This window comes from Gorilla gorilla, chromosome 12, assembly GCF_029281585.2.
Source record: "Gorilla gorilla gorilla isolate KB3781 chromosome 12, NHGRI_mGorGor1-v2.1_pri, whole genome shotgun sequence".
Lineage (NCBI taxonomy): Eukaryota > Metazoa > Chordata > Mammalia > Primates > Hominidae > Gorilla > Gorilla gorilla.
Window position 1 is genome coordinate 66,156,855 of NC_073236.2, and position 19,062 is coordinate 66,175,916.

Sequence of the window (19,062 nt, forward strand, 5' to 3'; positions counted from 1 at the left end):
AAATTTAATTTTTTAAAAAAGTTTAACTTAATGTGTTCTGGAGAACACTGTTCTTTCTCACCCTATGGGATCAATTCCTAGAAATGGGATTGCTAAAATAAAAGGTGTGGCCCAAATACATATTTAATTTTATTTCAAAATAATCTTTTTTTTTTTATTTTTTTGAGATGGAGTCTCGTTCTGTCGCCCAGACTGGAGTACAGTGGCGTGATCTAAGCTCACTGCAACCTCTGCCTCCTAGGTTCAAGGGAGCCTCCCGGCTCAGCTTTCTGAGTGGCTGGGATTACAGGCGTGCGCCTCTACACCCAGCTAATTTTTGTATTTTGAGTAGAGATGGGGTTTCACCATGTTGGCCAGGCTGGTCTCGAACTCCTAACCTCATGTGATCCACGCACCTCGGCCTCCCAAAGTGCTGGGATTACAGGCGTGAGCCACCGCACCTGGCCTAAAATATTCTTTATTTACATTTAGGTTTCTAATAAAGAGGAGCCTAAGACATGCAAATTAGTGAGGAGTTTTTCATCTTTTGCATATGAGTCATTCATACCATGATGTGCTATTTTTTTTTTCAGTGTCATAAGTGAGAAATGACTCTCACAACTTTCTCATAATGTTTAAACTTGAGTATAATACCTTTATTCTGGGTGCAAGCCAGAGCTCCTGACCACTTGGTGGCCTGGTTAACACTTGTACACAAACTCTTGTTTTCTTGGTCTTACCGTTTGGACCTCTGAATCATTTCCTTCTTGCTGATAGGCTTGTTCTTCTGGATAGCCAGGAAGACTAGGCAAGAGAAGAAAGGGTTTTCAGTGGACAGTGACTTAACCCAGAGGGTGTGGTGCAAAAGCTGGGAGAGGGAGCTGCTAGGACTTGGTGCCCATACCCTGAGCTGGCAAGACTGAGTGGGGAGCAATGACCAAGGCAAGCCAGGGTTAGACTAGGGTAACAGGGACAGCAGCCTAAGGCCCTAAGGACCTAACACTCTGTAGCAAAGACTAGGCTTTGAATTAAAAATCTGGCCGGTTTCTAAAGTTGGATAAAAGAATTAAGTAGTGCTTTGTAGTTTTCACAGCTTTCATTATTTTATCAAGATCTGCTTATCATAATTGTTAAGAATGCAGACTCCAGAGGAGCGCACCTGGGTTCAAATCTTAGCTTTTACTTACTAGGTATGTCATCTTGGGAGAGGTACTTAATCTCCCTTTGATTCAGTTTTCTCACTATAAAGTAGATATATTAATAGTACCTACTGAGAGTGTTGTAAGCACTAATGTGAACAGTGCCTGGGCAAGATGTAAGGACTATGTGTTTATTATTATTATTATTACCATCCTAAGAGGTAGGCAAGCCTGGAATCAGCCCCATCTTTTCAGGAAAAATCAGTATATTTTTGGAACTAACTTGCTCACAGACACAGAGCTGGTTTACAATGCAGTGACAGAGCTTAGAGTAACTGGGCTTACTTGGATCATGAATGGGCCGACGGCTAAGGTGGGGAGGTTCTGCCAGCTAAGAAGGTTTGAGTCTTGGCAAGCAAAAGGTCGCTGTCTGCCCAGGTAACTGGCCTGGCCTGGCCTTTAGCAGGGCTCTGCAGCACAGCAGCAGACCTTGCCTTCTCTATTCCACTCACAGGAAAGTGAACGGGCAGGGCGTACCTCTCTTGGGTAGCGGGCGCATGCAATTCTGGTGGCCCTGCCGTTCCCTGTCAATGTTGAATAGTGCATCCCGCTCGGTCTGTAACATGCTCTGCAGCTTCCTCTCCTGGACTATTAACTTCAGGCGCTTTATCCGCTCCCCAGAGCGGGAGATGAAGTCAGGTCTGTGAAACTGAAGCGATTCCTAAAAGAAAAAAAAAAAAAGAGAGAGAAAATGCCCAGCCTCAGATTAATGATGCAATCTACTCTCCATATGCCTGGAGACACACCACCTGCCCAAGAGGTTTAGGGAAGCCTGATTCCAACGCCGAGAAAATATCTAGCATTGAAGAATCCTCTGACATCTCTCTATGGGGGAGAGCTGCAGCTTGGAACCCAGAGGGATCAAAGATATGCCTTCAGCATAGGCCAGGAACTAAGATTATGGCGATTACAACTCTTTGAAATGTCAACGCAATACAGCTCTTCCCATAGTGCTATTTTAAAGATCTATTCAAACAAATACATCATTAATAACATTTCCTTTATCCCCCGAGGGACATTATCAGAAGAGACTTGGTTTCCTTTAAATCCGACATGGAGCAGAAACAGGAGCTACGGACATGGAGGAACACACATGAGGCCGCACAAGTGTCAGGCCTCTGGGCCCTCCACACACAGGGACCCACAAGCCCAATAAGCAGAGATGCAAATCCTCCCTCCTGTGGCCTTGTCCCCAGATCCTGACGGTGATGCACCATCTATGGTTAAGAGTAAGGCAGCCTTTGACAGATGATGAGAAACCCAGCCCTCGTGCGTGAAAACAGATGAACTGCGGAGGTGCTTGAAAAGAGGGTCTCAGGCCTACACCTCAGCTCGCCAAGTCACAGAGCCAGCTTCTCTGCGCCTTACCCTTCTTCTCCCTACACGTAGGGCTAAAGTTAAGTCAACGTCACTGCACCTGAAGGGTTGCTCTCACAAATGGCTTCAGCAGGTCTCTGCCAGCCTCTCTGCCTGGGCCTGCCAGGGAGCCCCGACTGTCCAGGTGCTGCCCCTGCCAGTTCTGCTCCCGCAGTGGCTTCCTCCAGGGTCTGGTCTTGGTTATTGGTTCAAACCAGGAGATGCCAGGGCCACAAGTATTAGGCACGTTTTCCTTCTTTGATCTAGACTCCACATTTTCCACAGGAACAAACCAGGAAACTCCTACAGGAAACAGTTTTTAGAAGGAAAACAGAATTTTCACTTTTTTACAGCCCCACCCAGCTCTTATCCAGGACATGCATACAACACAGGTTCTCAGGGGTCTCAGCTGTCAGAGGCCACAGGGTGCCCTTGAGTCTGGTTTTGCTGCAGAGATGACTGTGTAACTGCCGTGCTGGACTTTGAAAACCTGACAAGGTGGTGGCTGGGTGTAGGTGCGGGCCACTTAGAGTCACTTGGAAACACAGAGTCAGCATCGCAGGGGACTTGAAATTCACTAGTTTCTCTACTACAAGATCTGGAATGAGAAACTGACCTTCATGGGAATTCTTCTTGTTCTTTTTTAACTTTCTGTCCTCAGGATAACCAGTAAAGAGCATTTTCTCTTCATGTTTTTCTTCTGACCAAGAAGTCACATCACTGTCCTCTTCCAATTTAGCCTCGCTGGAACTTGGAGTTGGGAAAGTTATCCCAACATCTCGAGTGTGTTTTTTGGCACCGTTCACAATCTCCAAGTTACCTGAGGGGAAGGATCATAGGTGTCTCTGGGAGTAACCTTGAGGCTGAGTTGACAGGTTTATTCAAGTCAGTACGTGAACCTTTTTAATGTTTCAAAAATACAATCCCTTTGTGTGGGATGGAGGGATGGGAAGAGAGAGGAAGAGAAGGAAGGACAGGGGAGAGTAGGAGGGAAAAAGAGGGAGAAGAAAAAAGAAAGGTTTTATTTGTAAGTCATTTTAGGTATTAGAGGGAAAGAAGAACAAATATGGGTTCAAAGGGTAAAGGATTTCAACTCTGATCCCAAGTTAGAAAGACAATAAATACTTAGAGTCCTTTTGGTAGTCACCCAGGTACGGAGGAGGTTGACAGAAGACAGGATTTGAGGGGAAGAAACAAATCAAGATGAAAGTTTATTTATTTTTATTTTATGAAACCAAAAGTATAGAAAGGCAATAGCTAAAAATCCTCCTTCCCACTTCTGGTCTCCATTTATTCTGTTCACAACCCCATATGGTTCCAGAGAATTCGTTTTGCACATTTAAGCAATTCTCTTCCCTCATTTCTTTTATTAAAAAAAATTCATATTGTAGTATGCTATACACTGTTCTGTACCTTTTCTTAAAATCAGTTATATGCCTTGGAGATCTTTCCATGTTAGTACAGAGAGAGCTTCCTCATTCTATGTAGAATTTCATTCATTATCTAGATATACAATAATTTATGTAATCATTCAGCGATTGAGGAACACCTAAATTCACTTTAATCTCCTGCTATAAACAATGTTTTAGTGGTTAATTTTGTACACTATTTTGCACATATGCAAGTATATCTATAGGTTAAATTCCACATATTCATAGTATATCTATAGCAGACATTTCAAAAGTAAAAATGCTGAGTCAAAGTAATTTTGATAGGAACTTTCAAATTGCCTTTCACAGTGAATCAACTTCTACTCCCACTGAAATATACAAGGGAACACACTTCCCTACACTCTTGCCCACAAACTTGCCATCAAACTTGAATTTATGCCAATCTGACAAGATGAAAATTGGCAGTTGGATATAGTTTTATCTTCATGTCCTTTATTATGATTGAGGTTGAGTATCTTATATGTTTAAGAGCCATTTCAATGTATTTCAATGAAAAAGTTCAGATTCAAGTAATTACCTGCTTGTGTGCCCTTGTTTAACATGTGTACATTCTGCTTGTTGCAAAAAGTAGAGTTCGAGCTCAGGAAACTACTGGCAGAAGAGGAAATAGAGTCAGAAGAAATCACATGGTTTGCTACCTAGAAAAATAAAAGAGATCTTGTTATTATTACCTGCAGTCAATGTCACAGTTACCCACAGGATAAGCAAGCCAACAAGTTCTCTTTCTAATCCAATTCAAACTTTTGAGATGCATTTGGAGGAAGCTTGAGATACTGTGAACTTGCTGCCTTGTATCTGTGAAAGGGAGAATGTTGTAGTTGGATAGGACTTAAGCTGTTGTAAGGTGGTAAGACAAAAAAAAAGCCTGGCTATTTTCACTGGGCTTAAAACTCTGAAGAGAATGCTAGCCAAACATTAGTCTGATGCATCTTCAGAAGGAAATTCTGAAGTGACACCTGCACATAATTTTCATGTGAGATAAAGAGGCCTGGAGATAGCTAAAAAGAGTGATGAACTGAAGAGAGTGCTCTCCAATTAAGAGCTGACTCAGACACGTATACTAAGACAAACACCAAAGACCTGCAAGGCTCGTGAGACATCCTGATGAGTAGAGTATTGCAAAAAGTATTAGAGAGTCCCAAAGGCCTTTTAAACTACGTTCAGAGCAAGTAGAGCAATGAAGGCAATTTCAGGGATTGCAGCTGATGGTGGAATGTTGGTGGATGACAAAATGATTAACAAGATATAGCTGAACAAATACTATAGTGTAAAATAGTGCTTCTTAAACTTGTTCATTGTTAATGTCTCCATCGTTAATAAGGACAGAGGGAGGCTAACCCAGAATAATGAATTGGAATCTCTAGGTGAGGGGTCTGGGCATCTATATTTTGAATAAATGTTAGGGAATTTTCTACTTAGGCAGGTCTGGTGGAGGTAAATTAAAGCCGGGGTAAGGATAGGAAACTGAGCATATCTGATCCCTTGAACTAGATAAACCATATTCCAGAGTCACAAAGAAACTTTTAACAGAATTTTGGGGAGGAAGATCTATGTTAGACACTTGAAGAAAGGAAATACTTTGATTTTCGGAAAGGTAGGCATTGCAAACTAGTGGGCTGAACACTGATGACATGTAAAATTTAGGATGCATCACGAATCAGATAATTTGCAAGGAACTGGTGAAAAAAAAGATGAGCAGATTTAAGCCAGGCTCAGTCAAGGCAGGCAGAGCATGCCCTGCCAGGTTAGCCTTGTTTTCTCTAGTACATAAGGTCACTTTACTGGCTAACCAAAAGAATACATAGCATACCATACCTAGATTTGAACAAAATGCCAAAACATTTCATAGCATCTTTGAGGGCAAGATGGAGTTATATGGGTTGGATGATAATGCAAGTTGATAGAATCATAACTGGTTGAACCAACCTTATCCAAATATAATTTCAAAACAGACAGAAGTCTTTACTGAGTGGTACATCTTGCATTTGACAACAAATATTTACTAAGCAATTACTGTGTGCAATCACTGGGTTTGGTGCTGGCTATTCCTTCTTAAGATTTTAGACATAAATGTCTTAGATATGGAAAGCAGGAGAATTTACATACAATACTCATCAGAGAGAGGGCCTCTGTCAGGATCCCAAATAATAACAGGAATGATGGGCTAAATCAGAGCATGTTTAGTAGGGGCAATTGTAAAGGCCTGCTCATTAGGCAGGAGGAATGGCAGCAACTTTGATGCAGGAAAAAAAAAAAAGCTCTGTGTCAGGATTCCAAACAGCTAGGCCAGTTTCAGGTCTTCCCTTTATTAGCGGTCTCTATTTAGGCAAGCCATAACCTCTTTGTGTCAGTTTCCCCATCTAGAAAAGGAAACGAAATCTGCATTTTAGAAATAACAGATGATTTAGATGGTAAAATATAAAACACTGATATAAAACTAGAGACTAACATGATGTTAAAAAAATATATTTTTATTTTCTCCTTAAAAAAAGGTACATAAAAAAGAAGTGACTGATATGAAATACATTATACCTTCTCTGCAGCTATAAAAAACGGGAAGAAAGCATGTTAGGTACTAAAAAAGTATATGTAGGTGTTTGCTTTTTTATTTATAAAATGTCTCTGAAAGAAAAGAATCCAGATTGAAAGGAAGTAAAACTGGTTTTATTTACAAATGACATGATTTTCTTTGTAGAAAATACTAAGGAATCCTCAAAGAACTAGAACTAATAACCAAGGTTACCCAGGTTGCAGAATATAAGATCAATAAGATAAAAAAATCAATTGTATTTCTACATTCAAGCAAGTGACAACCTGAAAATAAAATTAAGAAAACTATCTCACTCACAGTAGCATCAAAAAGAATAAAATATTTAGGAATAAAGTTAACAAAAGAAGTGCAAGGTTTGCACATTAAAAACTAGAAAACATTGCTGGGAGACATCAGAAGTCAATATAAATGGTGAGACATTCACCATACATGGATTGGAAGTCTCAAAATTGTTAGGATGGCAATTATCCCCAAATTAATCTGTAGATTCTACACAATCTCTGTCAAAATTCCAGCAAGCATTTTTCAAGAAATCTACAAAATGATCTCAACTTTATATGGAAATTGCAAGGACCATAAGGGCCAAAAGTTACTGGAAAATAAAAAGAGGTAGAGGGCTTATATTTCCTGATTTCAGATCTTATAAAGTTACAGCAATCAAGGCATTGTGGTATTGATATAAGGACAGATCTAGATTGGCCAGGCACAGTGGCTCATGCATGTAATCCCAGCACTTTGGGAGGCCAAGGCAGGCGGATGACAAAGTCAGGAGTTCGAGACCAGCCTGGCCAATATGGTGAAACCCGGTCTCTACTAAAAATACAAAAATTAGCTGGGTGTGGTGGCACGCACCTGTAGTTCCAGCTACTCAGGAGGCTGAAGCAGAAGAATCGCTTGAACCCAGGAGGCAAAGGTTGCAGTGTGCCGAGATCGTGCCACTGCACTCCAGCCTTGACAACAGAGTGAGACTCCGTCTTAAGAAAAAAAAAAAAAAAAGATACAGACATATCAATGGAACAGAATGAAAATTCCAAATGAAGCCTTACATATGTGATCAATTAATGTTCAACAAAGGGGCCATAGCAACTAACTGGAGAAAATAATACTCTTTTGAACAAATGATGCTGGGACAATTAAATATCCCTATGCAAAGAGATGAAGTTAGACAACACACCGTACACAAAAAATGTACTAAAAATGGATTGTAGACCTAAACATAATAATTAAAACAATAAACTTTTAATGAAAAACATAGAATATCTCTGTGACTTTGGTTAGGCAAACAGTTCTTGAATATAACACCCCAAGCACAACCCACAATCCATAAAAGAAAAACAGTTTAAATGGGACTTCATCATTACTGTATTAAAACCATTTGCACTTCAAAAGCCACAGCCTGGGAGAAATTACTTACAAAAAATACATCTGATAAAGGACTTGTAACCAGAGTATATAGAGAGCTCTTTCAACTCAGTAGGAAGATAACCTAATTTTAAAATGGGCAAAAAGATTTAAAAAGACGCTTCATCAAAGAAGATATAAGAGTAGCCAATAAGCACACAAAATGTTCAACATCATCAGTCATTAGGGAAATTCAAATTAAACTCACAATAAGATACCACTTCACACCCACTAGAATGGCTATAAATAAAAAGGTGGACAATAGCAAGTGTTGACAAGGAAGTGGAGAAACCGAAACCCTCACACATTGCAGGCAAGAATGTAAAATGATACAGCCACTTTGGAAAACATTTAGGCAATTTCTGATAAAGTTAAACATAAACCTACCATATGACCTACCAATTTCACTCCTGAGTAAAAACCCAGAAGAAATGAAAATGTATGCCCACACAAAACTTTTACACAAGTATTAATAGCAGCATTCACATCCAAAAAAATCAATCCAAATGTCCATCAACTGAAAGATAAGCAAAATGTGGTATATCCATAAAATGGGATACTATTCAGCAACAAAAAGGAACCACTGATGCATACTACAGCACGGATGAACCTTGAAATCATGATGTTAACAAAAAAAGGCAGATGCAAAAGACCACATCTGATGCTATATACATAAAATCTCCAGAAGAGACAGAAGGCAGATGAGAGGTTGCCTGGGGCTGGGAACAAGGATTGACTGCAAAGAGGTACAAGGGACCTTTTGCTAATGACAGAAATGTTCTAAAACTGGATTTTGGTGATGATTGCAAAACTCTGTAAATTTACTAAAAGTTAACTGTACACTTAAAATGGATGAAATTTTATTGTATACCTCTGGGAAGGAGGGCTGGGTGCTGGGGAACAGGAGTAGGAAGGACACTCTTGATCAAATATTTTGTACCATGTGGTTGTACTGTATTACCAGTTCAAGAAATGAGAATAAACAAAAACTTGTGGGGAAGGGTGTGGCAGTAAAGATTTAAGGAGTTCAACAGGAATAACATACGTTAGGCCACAGACATGGTCCAGCCACTGAATGGAAGGTGGTAAGTTGTGTTGGTCAATACGCTCTCACTACCTAAAGCACAACAAGCTTAGCTGAGAGGGACATATTTAAAAACAAGATACCAACAAACATATACCCAGGAAAGCTGCCAAACTCAGAAAGGAGAGTAGATACCACAGCCCATGTGGAACCGTTCACGGAGTGAAGACCTGAGAAAAAACACATCAGGAAAGGAGGTGGGGGCCCAAGAGGCAGAGGGCTAGGTCTGTTTCCTGTGCCTTCAGAGAGCAGCTCTGAGAGCAGAGCCAGGTATTCCAATGCAAGGAGATATTGGATCTAAGTTAAAGCCTTTGATAACTGGAGCCTTAGGCAAATGGAACTGGCTGCCCCATAAGCAGCACGTGAGAGGTGGAGCTATTAGAGGGTGGCCTGTCATTCGGTGCAGATGCAGCAGAAGTGTTGATGGGAGTGGGTAGGATCACAGGACTCCAATGGTCCCTTCCAAGTCTGAGGTTCTGTGAACATCCTGCACTTCCAAAGGACACAAGCAGTCATGGTGTGCACCACAGGGTGTGAAAAAACACACAATTACACTGGATTATATGAGGAGCCTTGGAATGTTTCCGTTTTCATTTCAAATTCTTTTTCATTTAGTAATGCTTGCCTATAAAAAGGTAAACATTTAAAAATAGAAAAGTCTAAGAATAAATTCTCTCTCAACCCAATATAATTATCCAGCCCAGTAGGAAGATGACAATCAAAGACAGAGACAAAAACAACTGTTTACTAGGATGTGGAAAAATTGGAACCCTCACATACTGCTGGTGGGAATGTAAAATGGTGCAGTCATTTTGGAAAAGTCTGGCAGTTCCTCAAATGGTTAAACATAGAATTGTCATATGATTAATTCCACTCCTAGGTATATACCCAAGAGAAATGAAAACATATGCCTTCAAAAAAACTTCTACATGAATATTCATAGCAGTTTTGTTCATAATAGACAAAAAACAGAAACAACACAAATGTCCATGAACTGATGAATAGATACAATGTGGTATATTCATAGAATGGAATGTCCTTTGGCCATTAAAAGGAATGAGCACATGCTATGAGGTGGATGAACCTTGAAAATACTATGTTAAGTGAATGAAGTCAGTCACAAAAGACTGTGTGATTCCATTTATATGAAAGGTCCAGAATAGGCAAATCCATAGAAACAGAAAGTCATTAGTGGTTGCCTGCAGGCTGTGGCAGAGGTGGGAGGTTGGGGAAATGAAGATTGATTTTTAATGTTTACAGGATTTTTTTGGAGGGTGTTTAAAATGTTCTAAAATCAGATTACGGTGATGGTTGCACAATTCTGTGACTACATCAAGACCCATTAAACTGTACACTTTAAACAGGTAAAGTTTACGGCATGGAAAATATGTCAAGAAAGGCATAAAATGCACTTATTTATTGTATGCCAACTGAAAAAAATGTGGACTATGAAGACTTGTTTGGAGAAAAAAGGTTATACTCTATAGTTCTGCATCTCCTATGTTACCGAAATCAGAAAAAGATCAACCTTGGAAAGTGATAAACAGTGTTGTCTTCATGTAATAAACAATAAACAATCCTAAAAAAAGGTGGGCACTGGATGCTATAGGAGTGATGGAGCACTACTCTAAAGCTGGGCCAAGCACAAACTGTCAGAACCGTGCCATGTGATGTTGAATCCATCCACGGATTCACAATAATCACAATGCACACACCTGCACTCATGTCCCACAATTTGTGCTGAGGACCCATCACGGGATAGAACTTTTTTTTTTTTTTCTGAATCCATTTATATATGCGGTCAGTAAACCAAAACAGTTCACTTTCCTTAGTCCGTGGGAGAGTCCCACGCATCTCCTCTAATGATCTCCTCATCCCTCAGGCTTGGGTGTGGAGTAGCCCACTGAGTCCTCTGCAATGGAGCTGACACATAAAGATTTAGGTGACTATATATTAAATGGCATTATCAGCCACCATGGGTTAGGCTTTCTGTTGTACACAATCTTGGAAGGAAATATATGCTGGCTGGCTGCTTCTGTTTTAATTTCCATTATGAGAGCAAACTCACCTGTTGCTGTCTTATACAAGAGTAACAATGGAAAGTAAATGTACCATCTCAGAGATGTTTCAGGGTTTTTGTAGTACTCTTTAGCTTAAGAACTAAATGAGACTCATTCCCGTATTTATTGATTAAAGACATGAGACAGACCTAGAAATAAAAGCTTTTCAATTAAAAAATTACTTGTTAGGTGGAAACTGATCTTAGAAAAACATATCCAACATAGGAAAAGGGCCATGTTTTCTGATATGACCCTACACTGCTATTCTTCAGGCAGGAGGATTGGTACTGCTGGCCTTCAGCTAGCCAGGTGCCTGCTGGGAGATGCTTTTCCTTTAGAGGCATGGGTTTATGCTAATTCATTTATAATCACTCAGGCTTAGGACTAGAGACACACATTGATAAAACGGTCAGAGTCAAAATGAGAAATATAGTCTATGGCACCAAAAGACTGTCTTTTCTTGTGAAAAGTTTATAGAACTGTGTCAATCAACCAGCAAGTATATTTTCAATAAAATTTACTCATCACCAAGGGGTGACACAATGACCAACTGTCTGTCCAAAAAATAATGCTCTGACATACATCTAATTCCTAGTGAAAAAAGGTTGCAGAAGCAGGAACTCAGGTGGTAACTATCTATTACTTACCTTTTGGAAATTAGAACTAGTTATCTATTTCTGCCAGTGTGGTTGATCAGAAAACTACGGAAAATCTTCCTCAGAAAATTAACAATGTACTGTGCCTGCATAACAGGTTCTTGAAAAATTTATTTTGGTATGTGAAGAAGTAAAGATTGCAGAGAACAAACAATTTTGAGTGAATCCAAAATTCAAACAATAGTTAAGAGAATGTATGGCTAAATGCAGTGGAAATTATTACAGTCAATGATCATTACAACTAAGGTAAAAAAAACTCTAATGGGAAACTCTAGTTTCCCAGATAATGGTAGGGCTTTGGGTTGGACAGAAAGAAAATGAATCAAGAGCTAAAACACTCAATTAACTCACAGGAAAACCAGAAGGTTGACAAATGATCATACAATTTTGTAGAGGGTGATAGAGCAAGACAGCATGTTTCCCAAAGGTTTTTCTATCAGCTTTGAAAAATTACAGCCTGGAAGTAGCCCTATACATCTATTTATTCTTTGCATTCTCCCAAATATGTTTTCTCTTGGCTTTAATAACTATGAGAATTACCACCACCTTTACATGGATGACTCTAAAATCTTCATCTCACTCATGATATCCTCATGGGGTCAGATCCATCTAGCTTGTTAGATATTTTCACTTAGATTATCTGATCCAACTTCAAGTTTAATAAATAAAACTCCTTCATATTTCAGTCAGAATTAATTTCCTCTTCAGGTCTGCCAATTTTTATAAGGTGTCCATATGTTATTTCAGTTGTTTTGAATGGAAATTATTTACCAATTCTAACTGATTGGAGTCTAGCTTAATAAAAGAACATTAGATTTTTCTAATAAATTAATTTATTGACATTACTTTATTTAAAAATCTTTATTGGCAACTAGCTACCATTTGGAAATAAATTTATACCTATACACGCAAAAATAAATTCCATGTAGATTAAAAGCTTAAGCTTAAATTAAAGCTTAAAGCTTCCATATCCCTCAAAAAGTATCAAAAGTAAAGCAGGATAATTTTTTAAAAACAAATCTTGAGGTTGGAAGATCTTTCTTTGCATGAACACAGAAATAAAGAAATACATAACAATATTATTTATTCCAATATTAACACAATGTAATTAAGCTTAAAAATCAACAGGAAGCCAGACACAGTGGCACATGCCTGTAGTCCGAGCTACTCAGAAGGCTTAGGTGGGAAGATTGGTTGAGGCCAGGAGTTTGAGATCAGCCTGGGCAACATAGCAAGACCACATCTCTAAAAAAGAAAAAAAAGTGGCCGGGCGCGGTGGCTCACGCCTGTAATTCCAGCACTTTGGGAGGCTGTGGGCAGATCACAAGGTCAGGAGTTTCAGACCAGCCTGACCAACATGGTGAAACCCCGTCTCTACTAAAAATACAAAAAAATTAGTCAGGCGTGGTGGCGCGCACCTGTAATTCCAACTACTCAGGAGGCTGAGGCAGGAAAATCGCTTGAACCCGCGAGGTGGAGGCTGCAGTGAGCCGAGATCGTTCCACTGCACTCCAGCCTGGGTGACAGAGCGAGGCATCTCAAAAAAAAAGTAATAAAACAGAATTTAAAAAACAGCAACTACAGTGGTCTCCAAATATGTTTACAAAAATGAACAGGAAAAAAACCTTCAGAGAAAAACAGGCAAAGGATACACAAAGGTAATTCTCAAAGTAAGAAATGTAAATGGCAAATCTGAAACCTAATAGAAATGCAATTTAAAGCATTAGCAAAATTAAAAATTATAGTTGTTAAGTTCAATTTTACTGCATTACAGTTACAGAATACGGGCTTACTTATAAAACTTCTGCTTTGAGAATTCATCAATATTTTGTCTAATGTACAATTAATTTTGTAAATATTCCATGGGTATTTGGAACAACTGTGGATGCTGTGTTTTGACAATGAAGTTTTACCAGATATTTAAATCAAGTTTTTAAATATTGTTATAAAAATTTTCCATATATTTTCTCACTCATATATATAAATCTGAGAAAAGCTTATTAAAGTATGTCACTCTGTGCTTTTGTCAATTCTATAATTATGTTTGGATGAATGAACAAATGAATGTATTCTGGTTGAAAGCACTGTAAATTATATAAAAAACTCTCTTCCCATGGAAATTAAAGAGATACTCTAGATGTTCAAGACAAGTATCATCTCATTAAAAAGAAAAAAAAAAAACACCTATCTTCCCATGGTATAGAAACTTGTTTTACTAGTGTTCTGATACAAATTAGAAATAATTGGCAGAGAAGCAGAAATGGAAATTTTCATGCACTGCAGGTAGGAATATGAACTGGAAAGCAATTTGGTACTAATGTAGGAAATTAAGTATACGAGCCTGTAAGCCAAGAATTCCACTTCTGGGTATATATGCTAAAGACAGTTTCAGACAGATGCATAAGGGGACATGGACAAAGACAGCACTGCCATGTTCTGTGGTGCTGGGGAACTGACAGGAACCTGGGTGCCCATCATAGAGAAGTTCATGCTTAAGTGGGTAGATGCACTCCATGGAGCATTATGTGATTAGATATACTTACAGCAATGTAGGCAGACTTTGAAAATACAAAACTTAGCCAACATAACAAAAATAATGGTACACCTTTTATATATGATGAAAGTTCATGCATACTTAAAAAATATGTATTTTGTAAGAACTCATGTAACCTGAAAGATATTTACGTAAGACTGGTTTCCTATGGGGAGACAGAAATGAGGATGGCATATGGTGATAAAATTTTAAAAAGAGGGGTCATGAACTGAGGAGTACATTTAACCCAACCCTTGGCCCTGGAAGTTAAAAGAAAACTGTACTTTATCATGACACAGAAACCATGTATACTAGTTCTCTAATCCTATTATTTCACTATACTTCTAGAAGGGTTCATTATGACTAGTTTGGGAAGCTCAAAATGGTCTTTTACACCCAAAATAGAAGTCAATGAGAAATTTGGGAATTCACCTTCTAAGCTTATAACTAACATTTTGTGTTTATCAGTCTGGCTTACCTTATTCTATTATTGTTAAACAAAAACAACTTTTATGGTTTCTTATTAGAATATACTTCTTGTAAAAAATAGACAAAAATATAAAAGAAAAAATCATAATTCATATTTTTATAATAATTTCAGTTTTTTGTTCTATGTATGACATATATTTTGTTCCAGTGATACTGATATGTATTCATATATATACACACATATGTATGTATATTTGGATTATAATATGTATACATAGTTTTATATCTTAACTCTTTCTCTGTAAACGTATAAAAAAATTTACGCTTTGGATTTCACGATGCTGCTTTTGAGTGTAATTTCTCTTCATATATAGGCATGTTAAGTCTGATATGAACTCCATTTTACAAAAATATATGAAACATTAATAAACATTTAGTTGGACATAAAGCTCTCATTTTCTTTTCTCATGGAGGTCTCTCTGTTTGGTAGTTTGCTTGTGTTGTTTATTTGCCCATCTGCTGGAAACATGAGCTAATATAAATAAGGAGAGATCTAAAATACAGAGAAATCATTCACCATCTTCAGCTTTTTCTTCATAAGGAAAAACTGCTGAATGACCTTTTTTCTTCACTTTTTGTACTGACAATAGTAAACCATCCCTTCTCCCCCACCAGAAGAAAACCAGACACCAAGAAACAGAACTGCAGAAGGGAGACAGGAAAGAAAAAGAGTGAAAACACACAGAGAAAGCACAGAGACAAACATAGCAATAACATTAAAGAGATAAGGGTGGGAGAGGAAAGAGTAATCAGAAGAAGAATAGAGACACATAACAGACACAGTGGGAACCAGAGAGAACGAGGGTGGGGCATGTGGGGCACAAGTGCACGTGTGGGTGAGCAGAGGCAGACAGAACAGAGAAACAGACAGAGTGCAAAGAGATCATAGAGAGAGAAGAGGGCCTGGACTGCAGAGACTGCAGGGGAGACAGCACGGGGCAGAGAGAAACACAGAAAGAGCGAGTCAATAGTTTCTTTGTTATGTCCTTTCCTGGTTTTGGTATTAGGGTGATACTGGTTTCACATAATGATTTAAGAAGGATTCCCTCTTTATCTTTTGGAATTGTTTCAGTAGGATTTGTACCAATTCTTCTTTGAATGTCTGATAGAATTCAGCTGTGAATCCATCTGGTCCTGGACTTTTTTTTGTTAGCAGTTTTTTAAATTACTGTTTCAATCTCACTACTTGTTATTGGTCTGTTCGGAGTTCCTATTTCTTCCTGATTTAATATAGAAGGGTTGTATATTTCCAGGAATTTATCCATCTCCTCTAGATTTTCTAGTTTGTACATGTAAAGGTTTTCATAATAGCTTTGAATGATCTTTTGTATTTCTGCGGTATTGGTTGTAATATCTCCCATTTTGTTTCTAATTGAGTTTACTTGGATCTTCTCTCTTCTTTTCTTGGTTAATCTCACTAATGGTCTACCAATTTTGTTTATCTTTTCAAAGAACCAAAAGACCAATATCCCTGATGAACACAGATGCAAAAGTCCTCAACAAAATACCAGCTAACCAAATCCAACAGCATATCAAAAAGATAATCCACCATGGTCAAGTAGGTTTCATACCAGGGATGCAGGGATGGCTTAACATGCACAAGTCAATAAATGTGATACACCACATAAACAGAATTTAAAATAAAAATCATATGATCATCTCAAAAGATGCAGAAAAAGCATCTGGCAAAATTCAGCATCACTTTATAATTAAAACCCTCAGCAAAATCGGCATAGAAAGGACATACCTTAAGGTAATAAAAGCCATCTATGGCAAACCCACAGCCAAAATTATACTGAATGGGGAAAAGGTTAAAAGGATTTCCCCTGAGAACTGGAACAAGACAAGAATGCCCACTTTCATCCCTGCTATTCAACACTGTACTCGAAGTCCTAGCTAGAGCAATCAGACAAGAGAAAAAAATAAAGAGCACCCAAGCAGGTAAATAGGAAGTCAAACTGTCACTGTTCACCGATATGATTGTATACCTAGAAAATCCTAAAGACTCATTCAAAAAGTTCCTAGATCTGACACATGAATTCAGTAAAGTTACAGGATACAAAATCAATGTACACAAATCAGTAGCACTGCTATGCACCAACAAAGACCAAGCTGAGAAACAAATCAAGAACTCAATCCCTTTTACAACAACTGCAAAACAAACAAACAAACAAAAAACACAAAACCTTAGGAATATACCTAACCAAGGAGGTGAAAGATCTTTACAAGGAAAATGAGAAACACACTGCTGAAAGAAATCATTAATGACACAAACAAATGGAAACCTATCCCATGCTCATGGATGGCTAGAATTAATATTGTGACAATGACCATATTGCCAAAAGCAATCTACATATTCAATGCAATTTCCATCAAAATACCATCATCATTCTTTGCAGAACTAGAAAAAACAATCCTAAAATTCATATGGAACCAAAAAACAGCACACACAGCCAAAGCATGACTAAGCAAAAAGAACAAATCTAGAGGCCTCATTATTACCTGATTTCAAACTGTACTACAAGGGTATAGTTAACAAAACAGCATGGTACTGGTATAAAAATAGGCACCAAGACCAATGGAACAGAATACAGAACCCAGAAATAAAGCCAAATACTTACAGCCAACTGATCTTTGGCAAAGCAAACAAAAATATAAAGTGAGGAAAGGACACCCTACTGAACAAATGGTCCTGGGATAATTAGCAAGCCACATATAGGAGAATGAAACTGGATCCTCATCTCTCACCCTTACAAAAAAATTAACTCAAGATGGATTAAAGACTTAAATCTAAGACCTGAAACCATAACAATTCTGTAAGATAACACTGGAAAAACTCTTGTAGACATTGACTTAGGCAAAGAGTTCACGACCAAGAACCCAAAAGTAAATGCAACAAAAAACAAAAATAAATAGATGGGACCTGCACATCAAAAGAAATAATCAGCAAACAACCCACAAAATGGGAGAAAATATTTGCAAACCATGCATCCAACAACAGACTAATATGCAGAATCTACAAGGAACTCAAACAAATGAAGAAAAGAATAAATAATCCCAACAAAAAGTGGGCAAAGGACAAGAATAGACAATTCTCAAAAGAAGATATACAAATGGGCTAGGTGCGATGGTTCATGTCTGTAATCCCAGCACCTTGGGAGGCCGAGGCAGGTGGATCACTTGAGGTCAGGAGTTCAAGATCAGCCTGGCCAACATGGTGAAACCACTACTAAAATACAAAATACAAATACAAAAAATTAAATACTAAAAATACAAAAAATTGGCCAGGCGTGGTGGTAGGCACCTGTAATCCCAGCTACTCCAGAGGCTGAGGCAGAAGAACTGCTTGAACCCGGGATGCAGTGGTTGCAGTGAGTGGAGATTGTGCCATTGTACTCCAGCCAGGGCAACAAGAGCGAGACTCTGTCTCGGGGGAAAAAAAAAAAAAAAAAGGCCAAGAAGTGTATGCAAAAATGATCATCATCGGCCAGGCGTGGCAGCTTATGCCTGTAATCCCAGCACTTTGGGAGGCTGAGGTAGGCAGATCACGAGGTCAGGAGATCAAGACCATCCTGGCTAAGACAGTGAAACCCCATCTCCACTAAAAATACAAAAAAATTAGCCAGATGTGGTGGCACCTGCCTGTAATCCCAGCTACTTGGGAGGCTGAGGCAGAAGAATCACTTGAACCTGGGAAGCAGAGGTTGCAGTGAGCCAAGACCATGCCACTGCACTCTAGCCTGGGCAACAGAGTGAGACTCTGTCTCAAAAAAAAAAAAAAAAAAAAAAGCAAGCTCATCGTCATTAATTGTAAGGGAAATGCAAATTAAAACCACAATGAGATACCACATTACTCCTGCAAGAATGGCCATAATTAAAAAAATAAAAAATAAAAATAGATGTTGGTGTGGACATGGTGAAAAGGGAATATTTTTACACTGCTGGTGGGAATGTAAACTAGTATAACCATTATGCAAAACAGTATGGAGATCCCTTAAAGAACTAAAAGTAGAACTACCATTTGATCCAGCAGTCCCACTACTGGGTATCTACCCAGAGGAAAATATGTCATTATATGAAAAAGATACTTGCACATGCATGTTTATAGCAGCATGATTCGCAATTGCAAAAACATGGAAGCAGCCTAAATGCCTATCAACCAATGTGTAGATAAAGAAAATGTGGTACATATACACCATGGAATACTACTCAGCCATAAAAAGGAATAAAATAATGGCATTTGCAGCAATGTGGAGTTGGAGACCACTCTTCTAAGTGAGGTAACTCAGGAATGGAAAATCAA

General features: G+C 38.5%; 1 protein-coding gene across 9 annotated transcripts in view; it reads right to left on the reverse strand.

Moving 5' to 3' along the window:
• ALMS1 (ALMS1 centrosome and basal body associated protein) overlaps window positions 1-19,062 on the reverse strand; it is a 230,037-nt gene that overhangs the window by 5,922 nt on the left and 205,053 nt on the right. For 6 of the 9 annotated variants that reach the window (XM_063695797.1, XM_063695799.1, XM_063695800.1 and 3 more), the window contains 5 exons: window positions 4,503-4,623; window positions 3,151-3,354; window positions 2,596-2,837; window positions 1,656-1,839; window positions 720-783 (listed from right to left, as the gene is read on the reverse strand). In XM_063695797.1, the coding sequence (XP_063551867.1) occupies window positions 720-783; window positions 1,656-1,839; window positions 2,596-2,837; window positions 3,151-3,354; window positions 4,503-4,623 (815 nt within the window). Of the gene's footprint in view, window positions 1-719; window positions 784-1,655; window positions 1,840-2,595; window positions 2,838-3,150; window positions 3,355-4,501; window positions 4,624-7,388; window positions 7,511-19,062 lie in introns of those variants that run through there. The other 3 variants (XM_063695804.1, XM_063695803.1, XM_063695802.1) reach the window with 2 other exon arrangements.